At 48.5% G+C, this 10703-nt stretch overlaps 1 protein-coding gene across 1 annotated transcript in view; it reads right to left on the bottom strand.

Annotated features, from left to right (window-relative positions):
• Window positions 1–581: 581 nt before the first annotated feature.
• gtdc1 (glycosyltransferase-like domain containing 1) overlaps window positions 582–10703 on the bottom strand; it is a gene marked incomplete at its 3' end in the record, with an annotated part of 33937 nt that continues 23815 nt past the window's right edge. Inside the window, exons 9-12 of the mRNA XM_079563718.1 lie at window positions 8982–9052; window positions 8542–8633; window positions 907–1036; window positions 582–601 (exon numbers count right to left, since the gene is read on the bottom strand). Of these exons, the coding sequence (XP_079419844.1) occupies window positions 582–601; window positions 907–1036; window positions 8542–8633; window positions 8982–9052 (313 nt within the window). The remainder of the gene's footprint in view (window positions 602–906; window positions 1037–8541; window positions 8634–8981; window positions 9053–10703) is intronic.

Genomic DNA, 10703 nt, shown 5'->3' with positions numbered 1-10703 from the left:
AAAGCTTCTGGAGCCTACAATAGGCCTATAGGCCTCATTTGAAAGCTAAGACATGCAAAACTGATCACAGATCAGAGGAGAAGGGGAGGAGTCTGGTCCTTTTACCTGTAATAACGGGTTTAATCTTTTTGCCTTTTTCAGATCGATGCGACGGGAAACAACGAGGAACCAGGAGGAACGATGAAGAGAGACCTGGGACTAGACCTGGGACTAAACCAGGACTAAACCAGGACTAAACCAGGACTAAACCAGGACTAAACCAGGGCTAAACCAGGACTAAACCAGGACTAAACCAGGACTAAACCAGGACTAAACCAGGACTAAACCAGGACTAAACCAGGACTAAACCAGGACTAAACCAGGACTAAACCACTTGACTTGAAACAGGAAGTGATGACACAACAAGAGCAGGTTTTAGTCCTGACCTTTTATTTTTTTGTGATGAACCTGAGTCTGTTTAACTCGCTGTGAGCCCCAAAATGGCCGCTCTTGTGTCTGCCTGAGTCTCTGTAAAGTCTATGTTCTGTCCTCATTGTCTCCTGCTGTGTTTGTCTCTGATGCCTCCGGGACTCTTCGCCGGGTCAGAGGTCGCCGTGAGGACCTGGAACGGAGACACTAAAGCTTAACACTGATGGGATGGTTATGTTTGGTGTTAATTTGTGAAATATATAATGTGATTAATTATGTAAATAATGTGAATCAAGTGATTAATCATGTGAATCAAGTGATTAATCATGTAAATAATGTGAATCATGTGAATCAAGTGAATCAAGTGAATCAAGTGAATCATGTAAATAATGTGGTGTTGGACACAAAATGGCCGCCGCAGGAGCAGTTTCTCTGTCACCTTTGACCTTTTCATTAAAAACGGATTTAAAGTGTTTAAAGTGTTTGAGTTTTTGTTACCGTCAGAGTCTGTGGAGAAAGATGAGGGCGGGGCAGGGGGCGGAGCAGGGGGCGGGGCAGGGGGTGGGGCAGACAGCAGCTCCGTGAACTGAGGTCGTAGTGAGGTCCAGGAGAAACGCTGCAGGTCCATCTGAAACACACCTCAGCGTCAGCATCATTCTAGCAATCAGAAAACTAAATATACGGGAAGGTTAACCTCTTCACCCCCGTATTTCCCCCCAGTTCAGCTTTACCCAAATCTAAACATTGACAGCCTATAGGCCAGAGTGACGCCTCATTTGACCTGCAAAACTGATCTGAAACTATCTTTTTCCTTGTGTCGTTTTTTTGTGGTGTTTTTGTCGCTTTGTCGTCACGTTTTTGTCGCTCTGTTGATTTTGCTTTTGCATAAAGCCAAACTGGAGAAAACGTGGTTCACAGGGAGGTTTAAGCGGTTAATAAACCATGACTTTTAGAGGATCAATAATGATGATCAGCTCGATTGGAAAGTGCACAGACAGTGGCTCTGGAAAGGACTAACACACCGTGAACTTTTGCACATTTTGTCAAGTTTACAACCGGAAGCTTCAAGATTTTATTTAGATTTTTTGACTGAATGTTCACACACAAGTAACAGACAAGTGTGAAGTGAAAGCAAAATGATACATGGTTCTGTTATTTTTCAAAAATAGAAAAGTGAAAAGTGGGCGTGTCTAAGTTATACAGCATGAATGAATACTTTGTGGAACCCCCTTTTACTGCAATAACAGCAGCAAGTCTTTTGGGTCTGACTCTACAAGATTACACCATGGTCTGGGTGAATACTGGATTCTGATTGGCTGGTGCATTATTTTGGTGTAACCGCACACGTAGTCCGGTAGTTAAATCACTGGGATGTCACTCCGCTGTGGCGTCGCCATAGCAACGCCTGACACAGCTGAATCAGATAAAGGCGTAATTAGTGACTGACAGGAACGTATGAGATGGATTTAGTGTTTGCTAAATGTTTGTAGAGGAGAGTGAGCAGCTAGGTTAGCTACTGTTAATAACATATGAGCTTTACATTTCTATTGGAAACGGTTAAGGCTATTCATCATTTTCAGGCGTACATAAAATGATCCTGCATTGAAGCATATTTGTCTGGATTAGTAAAGTCAAACATGTTAGTTTGAGTTGGGGGGGCCCAGGTGTGAGCGACTCCACCGCAGCTGTTTCCATAAACAGTTGAGCTGGTTGAGCTAGCTAGCTTTAGCTTCAGGTTAAACCTTGTAAAAGGTAAATAACTGGTGCCCACGAGTGCCGCATATCGGTGTTTCCTTCCAGGGAAAAGTGTTTCCGGGTTAGTCCTGTTGTGTTGTGATTCTGTGCTGATGTTGTGTCGTTGAGCCTGACTGAGATCCTCGTAATAGCTGCGGAGAATGACTCGCTCTGAGACCAGCCTTCAGTGACCGGCTAATAACCCACACAAAATAGTCCCGTAGTCTGGCAGATTTAGTGACTTTAGTCAATGAAAAAAACATTTATTATAAATGTTACATTTGTGGGAACCTGGTATAAGCGGATTAAACAACACGGAGCCGTACGCTAAGAATGAGCGAGACATCGACTCACTGATCCAGACCACCCGGATATACAGTGCAGACATTGGGACGTCATTCGGGCGACTGGAACAAGGCGGAAATGGGCGAGATGCGAGAACATGGCTCTGATGGAACGCTACTACTCAAGTAACCCTAGTCAGAGGGGCTACAGGCAGAGGATGTGGGAGAAATGGTTACTTCGAAACCCACAGTCTGAACTCACGGCGAAACAACCAGTAGCTCAGTGTTCCAACATCCACAAACGGCAACTGCATCACAACTTGAGCTGGACGAGGTTCAACACCAATGCTCCGGCAACGGGAGCCAGGACACCAGGTCAGAGGGGAGTTAACACCAGCCCCCCCAATGGAGATTGGGTACAAAGTAGGGATGTCCCGATCCGATCATGTGATCGGAAATCGGGCCCAATCACGTGGCTACAGACTCGATCGGAATCGGACAACACCTCCCAATCAGGACTCGGACATTTATGCGTGTCCATTCTCGTTGCTTTTGATCAGATTAAGAGCTACCGTGAAACACTTTCTGTCCCCTCCCCCTGGCCCAGCGCCTCTGTCACTCCCCTGGCCCAGCGCCTCTGTCACTCCCCTGGCCCAGCGCCTCTGTCACTCACCTGGCCCAGCGCCTCTGTCTCTCACCTGGCCCAGCGCCTCTGTCTCTCACCTGGCCCAACGCCTCTGTCACTCACCTGGCCCAGCGCCTCTGTCACTCACCAGGCCCAGCGCCTCTGTCACTCACCAGGCCCAGCGCCTCTGTCTCTCACCTGGCCCAGCGCCTCTGTCTCTCACCTGGCCCAACGCCTCTGTCACTCACCTGGCCCAGCGCCTCTGTCACTCACCCAGCGCCTCTGTCACTCCCCTGGCCCAGCGCCTCTGTCTCTCACCTGGCCCAGCGCCTCTGTCACTCACCCAGCGCCTCTGTCACTCCCCTGGCCCAGCGCCTCTGTCTCTCACCTGGCCCAGCGCCTCTGTCACTCACCCAGCGCCTCTGTCACTCCCCTGGCCCAGCGCCTCTGTCTCTCACTCCACCTGCTGCGTCAAACCACTCGCACCATCGCTCAGTCCGTGTCCCCGCCTTCGTCTGAAAAATCCACAAATCCACACAAGTGCCAGCGCAGGAGAACAATAACAACATCTCTGATAACCTGTGCAGAGTTTACTGTAGGCCAAGTGAGGAGTGAGAACGGACGGGAAGACAGGGCGCGGAGAGGGCGGTAGGAAGTAGCAAACAGCTGTTTTTATCGCTATTACACCGCTACATTAATTAAACCGTGATTAAACCGTGCCTACTCAGACCCTCGCATTTCTGCGGAGATGTCTAAAAGTCCGTGATGGCCTGCAGCGCTCATACGTGCGCAAACGCTGAAAGATGAGGGGAAACTTCGTCTCTATAACCTGATAACCACTGCCTCCTCTCTTAACCACCGCCTCCTCTCTTCGCTTATCCCCGCGCTATGTTCAGGAGGTGAACTGAGGAAGAAGCACTTGTCACTCCTGGGTTGTCTTAAGCCTTTAGTCAAACACACGGCACAACACAAATACACAGCTCGGTGGACGGTGCACTGCGCGCGCGGACCTCGACCCTGTCCCGCTTACTTGAGAAAAAACGGACAAAGCAGAGTTACTCTCCATATCCAAAACCATGAATGAAAACAAGTTGAATAATATAGTTTTTTTTCTTAATTTTGAAAACAATGTATTAAGTATCGGATCGGGATTCGGTATCGGGCAATTCTCAAAATCAAATGACTCGGACTCGGAGGCAAAAAAACCTGATCGGGACATCCCTAGTACAAAGTCCCAATAAGTGCCATCACGCTGAACGAGGCAGCGACTGACCTGAAAAATAAGATCATGGCAAAAATGTCCAGCAGGCAACCCCGAAGCCAATTACAGAGGCTAAGAGAAGTACTGTCAGAAAGTCTCCTAGAAGATGTGAATGCAGCTCTGAGAGCAATCCCTACATCAACCATCACTGAAACCAATGAGCTGATCTACTCCACAGCAGCAGTGATCCTAGAGACGCTTGGCTATCGTAAGAGCAACCATGAGATGAAATACCCACCATGGAATAGAAGGCTGGAGGAAAACATCAAGGCAGCACGGAGGGAAGTGAGTCACAGAGGCCTTGAAAGGTGCAATGAAAAAGCAAGTACCCAAAAGGTACAGCCAGATGCCCATACCTGAAGCATTGGAAACTGCCAAACAAAGGCTCCAAGCCTTGGCCAGCCGCCTAAAGAGGTACACAAGAGACAACGAAGAGGTACACGAGGTACACGAGGTACACGAGGTACACGAGAGACAACGAAGCCAGACGAGTAAACCGTCTGTTCGCAACTCAACCAGCGAAAGTGTACGCTCAGTGGCAGGGTAACAATAACAGAGCAGACCCACCACGAGAGGACCACAGAGAGGACCACAGAGAGGACCACAGAGAGGACCACAGAGAGGACCACAGCAACCTGAACCCTGAACAGAATCCAGTTACCATCACAGTGGCAGACGTCCAAGAAGAGCCTCAGGTATGAAAAATTGGACAGCACCAGGCCCTGACATGATACACGCCTACTGGCTTAAGAAACTCACGGCTCTCCATGAGCGCTTGGCAGCACAAATGAACCAGCTGCTGAGGGATGGGAATCACCCTGAATGGTTAACCGAAGGGCGCACAATCCTGATCCCGAAGGATCCCTCAAAGGGTACAGTCCCATCCAACTATCGGCCAATAACCTGCCTCTCCACAACGTGGAAGCTCATGTCCGGCACCAGAGCGGCTCAGATAAGTAAGCACATGGATCAATACATGAGCACAGCTCAGAAGGGAATCGGTAAAGATACCAGAGGTGCCAAACACCAGCTCCTGGTCGACAGAACAGTCGCTCGAGACTGCAGAACCCGACACACTAACCTGAGCACTGCCTGGATTGATTACAAGAAAGCCTACGACTCAATGCCACATACTTGGATCATTGAATGCTGGAGCTCTACAACATCAACAGGACTCTAAGAGCCTTCATTGCAAACTCCATGAGGTTGTGGAAAACCACCCTTGAAGCCAATGGCCACAAGGAGACGCCCTGTCCCCACTGCTGTTCTGCATAGGTCTGAACCCCCTCAGCCAAATAATCAACAAGACTGGCTATGGATACCGGCTCAGGAACGGGGCCACCATCAGTCACCTCCTCTACATGGATGACATCAAGCTGTAGCTAAGAATGAGCGAGACATCGACTCACTGATCCAGACCACCCGGATATACAGTGCAGACATTGGGATGTCATTGGGACTAGAGAAGTGTGGTCGGATGGTGACTCAGAGAGGGAAGGTCGTCCACACAGAAGGTCTCACTCCCAGAAGGAACAATAGCAGACATTGAGGACAGTTACAAGTACCTCGGAATCCCACAAGCAAATGGCAACCTCGAACCTCGGCCAAATACCTCCAACGAGTAAGGCAGGTCCTAAGAAGCTGCTCAATGGCAAGAACAAGTCCCGGGCAATAAACAGCTACGCCCTGCCAGTAATCAGATGCCCTGCAGGAATAATAAGCTGCCAAAGGATGAGATACAGATCACAGATGTTAAAGGAATAGGCCACCGTTTTTACGTACTGAGATATGTTCTTACCTCACTTTAGCCAAGTTAATATATCCCCGTCTGGTCTTTGTCCGTGCGCTCACACATACGCAGCCTCTCCCACATGTCACATAGCTCCAAAAAAGCTCACGATAGAAGCTACCAAGCTCTTTCACGTGTTCCCTATTTAAATAAAGTTACGTGAAGTGTTTTCATGCGAAGTATATTTACACAGAAATGTAGCATGTCGATTTTATAAGCAAATAAAAAGGGGGAACTATATTGTGAGGCGTAATGATACGAGGAGCAAAACGTCCGCGCAGTAACTCCTAAAGACTTCCCCGCTCACTTCCGTCAATAACCTTTAGGAGTTACTGCGCGGACGTTTTGCTCCTCGTATCATTACGCCTCACAATATAGTCCCCCTTTTTATCTGCTTATAAAATCGACACGTTACATTTCTGTGTAAATATACTTCGCATGAAAACACTTCACGTAACTTTATTTAAATAGGGAACACGTGGAAGAGCTTGGTAGCTTCTATCGTGAGCTTTTTTGGAGCTATGTGACATGTGGGAGAGGCTGCGTATGTGTGAGCGCACGGACAAAGACCAGACGGGGATATATTAACTTGGCTAAAGTGAGGTAAGAGCATATCTCAGTATATAAAAACGGTGGCCTGTTCCTTTAAGACGTGAAAGCTCCTAACCATGCACGGAGGGTTCACCCCAAATCCAGCACCCTGAGACTGTACGCTCGCCGTAAGGAAGGAGGGTCCACCCCAAATCCAGCACCCTGAGACTGTACGCTCGCCGTAAGGAAGGAGGGTCCACCCCAAATCCAGCACCCTGAGACTGTACGCTCGCCGTAAGGAAGGAGGGTCCACCCCAAATCCAGCACCCTGAGACTGTACGCTCGCCGTAAGGAAGGAGGCCGAGGACTAATGAGTGTGAGAGCCACTATCCAGGATGAAACATCCAAGATCCATAAGTACATCAAGGACAAGGCTCCGACAAATGACGTGCTCAGTGAATGTCTCAGACAATGGGGAACAGAAGATGAGGTGCTGGAGGTCCCGTCATGGGAGGACAAGCCCCTACACGGCAGGTACCACCCAAACATAACTGAAGTGGCCCCTACACGGCAGGTACCACCCAAACATAACTGAAGAGGCCCCTACACGGCAGGTACCACCCAAACATAACTGAAGCCCCTACACGGCAGGTACCACCCAAACATAACTGAAGCCCCTACACGGCAGGTACCACCCAAACATAACTGAAGTGGCCCCTACACGGCAGGTACCACCCAAACATAACTGAAGTGGCCCCTACACGGCAGGTACCACCCAAACATAACTGAAGTGGCCCCTACACGGCAGGTACCACCCAAACATAACTGAAGTGGCCCCTACACGGCAGGTACCACCCAAACATAACTGAAGTGGCCCCTACACGGCAGGTACCACCCAAACATAACTGAAGTGGCCCCTACACGGCAGGTACCACCCAAACATAACTGAAGTGGCGGATATTCAGACAGAGCCGGACTAAAGGACAGCACAGAGGCTCATCATGGCTGCACAGGAGCCTCGAGCACCAGAGCAATAGAGGCCCAGATCTACCACACCAGACAAGACCCCAGGTGTAAGAACATAACTGCAGGTGTAAGAACATAACTGCAGGTGTAAGAACATAACTGCGGGTGTAAGAACATAACTGCAGGTGTAAGAACATAACTGCAGGTGTAAGAACATAACTGCAGGTGTAAGAACATAACTGCGGGTGTAAGAACATAACTGCAGGTGTAAGAACATAACTGCAGGTGTAAGAACATAACTGCAGGTGTAAGAACATAACTGCAGGTGTAAGAACATAACTGCAGGTGTAAGAACATAACTGCAGGTGTAAGAACATAACTGCAGGTGTAAGATGCTGCAGGGAAAGCTTACATGGAGCCATAACCAAGTGGCTGGTATAGTGTACAGGAACATCTGTGCAGAGTCTGGGCTGGAAACCCCAAGGTCAAAGTGGGAAACACCTCCAAAGGTGGTGGAGAACGACCGAGCCAAGATCCTGTGGGACGTCCAGATACAGACGGACAGAAGGTGATGAACCAACCGGACATTGTGGTGGTGACAAAGAGCAGAGGAAACATCACCACGACTTCAACATCAGGAAAAAGGAACAGGAGAAACTAGAGAAATACCAGGGGCTCAGAGAAGAGCTGGAGAAAACCTGGAGGGTGAAGCATCAGTGGTGCCCGTGGTCGTTGGGGCACTCGGGGCAGTGACCCCCAAACTGGAGGAGCGGCTCCAGCAGATCCCAGGAAATACATCAGACATCTCGGTCCAGAAAAGTGCAGTTCTAGGAACAGCAAAGATACTGAACCCTCAAGCTCCCAGGCCGATGGTAGAGGACCCGAGCAGGAGGAAGAAGAGACGGCCCGCGGAGGGGGGGAGAGTTTTTTTTATATATAGTACCTGTACTGAGTGCTGGCGGACGAGCTGTGGTTTCCTGCAGAAGCGACTGAGGCGTTTGCAGAGCTGCTCCGGAGTCCGGTATCTGTACTGGGCTGAACACACACAGGGCATGCACATGATGTCACAACACTGAAAACACACACAGGGCATGCACATGATGTCACAACACTGTAAACACACACAGGGCATGCACATGACGTCACAACACTAAACACACACATACATTTCAGCTTCATCAGCAACAAGATACAAATCAGCCAGAGACAAAGAGTCATCAGAAAAAAACCTTAGTTTGAATCATCTCTAATCAACGTGTTGCTCTCACACTCTTCCTGCTCCTTTAGTGTTTTCTGATTCACTAAAACGGCTGTACAGACTTTACACTTTATACTAAACAGATCTGCCACAGTAACAGAGGGAGCCTACTGTACATGTTTTACCTGGGAATATTTCTGGATAAACCAGAGCGTCGGGGACAAGAGGGAAGCAGCCGCAGTGAACCGCCTCCAGCCTGAAACACAACATGATAAACGTTATTAATCCTGAAGGAAATACACTTTATCAGTAAGTCACACAGAAGAACTGCAGCCCGATACGATCACGATATCAAGGGGGTTGGCCGATATTTTCATTTAATCTGATGTCATGGTTTTTATCTCTCAAAGCCTGAAACATCTATTATTATAGTAACGTTTTTTTATGATCGATATTTGGACACTTTCCTCATCTGACGTCAGAAGGATAATCTTCTCCCCACATCACCTGTGTCTGCCCATAGACGGAGATACAACAGTCTCTTCACATGTCCCAGCTGCAGCCTGACTGGGCCCCCAACGGTGCCAAGAGCATCTTCTATCCAAAGATGCTTCCTTTTGTCTCAAGAAACCCAAAACCACAATGGCAGACACTCTGCCTTCTCATATTTTAACTTCTAAACCTTGGAATTCACACAAACAAACTGAAACAATGACATTTTATTCAAGCAAATCACAAATGATTTTATGTGTGTGCATTTGCTCCCAAACCTCCAGCATGTTACAATGTTACGCAATGTTACGCAATGTTACGCAATGTTACGCAATGTTGCGCAATGTTGCGCAATGTTAGGCAATGTTAGGCAATGTTAGGCAATGTTAGGCAATGTTAGGCAATGTTGCGCAATGTTACGCAATGTTACGCAATGTTACGCAATGTTAGGCAATGTTAGGCAATGTTAGGCAATGTTACAAAATGTTACGCAATGTTACGCAATGTTACGCAATGTTACGCAATGTTACGCAATGTTAGGCAATGTTAGGCAATGTTACAAAATGTTACGCAATGTTACGCAATGTTACGCAATGTTACGCAATGTTACGCAATGTTAGGCAATGTTAGGCAATGTTACGCAATGTTACGCAATGTTACGCAATGTTACGCAATGTTACGCAATGTTACGCAATGTTACGCAATGTTACGAAATGTTACGCAATGTTACGAAATGTTACGCAATGTTACGCAATGTTACGCAATGTTACGCAATGTTACGCAATGTTGCGCAATGTTGCGCAATGTTGCGCAATGTTACGCAATGTTACGCAATGTTACGCAATGTTACGCAATGTTACGCAATGTTACGCAATGTTGTCCTGGGTCTTCCACGAGGCCTTGTCCCACTAGGACATGCCTGGAACATCTCCCGCGGGAGGCGACCAGGAGGTATCCGGAACAGATGCCCGAGCCACCTCAGCTGCTCCTTTCGACGTGAAGGGGCAGCGCCTCTACTCCGAGCTCCTCCCGGGTAACTGAGCTCCTCAGCCCCAGCCACCCTGCGAAGGAAACTCATTTCGGCCGCTTGTATTCGCGATCTTGTCCTTTCGGTCATGACCCAAATCTCATGACCATAGGTGAGGGCGGGAACGTAGATCATCATCAACATCATCCGCAAACAGCAGAGATGAGATCCTGAGGTTCCCACACCGGATGCCCTCCGGCCCCTGGCTACGCCTAGAAATTCTTCTTCTTCTTCTTCTTCTAGATATTCTGTCCATAAAGGTAATGAACAGAACCGGTGACAGAGGGCAGCCCTGTGGAGCCCAAAACGCACCGGGAACAAGTCTGACTCACTGCTCCTGCTGCGATCATACAAGGAGCGGACATCCCACCATCGGCCGGATCCTCCT

This window comes from Gobius niger (genome assembly GCF_951799975.1).
Source record: "Gobius niger genome assembly, chromosome: 9".
NCBI lineage: Eukaryota > Metazoa > Chordata > Actinopteri > Gobiiformes > Gobiidae > Gobius > Gobius niger.
This window is presented reverse-complemented; position numbering and strand designations above follow the sequence as displayed.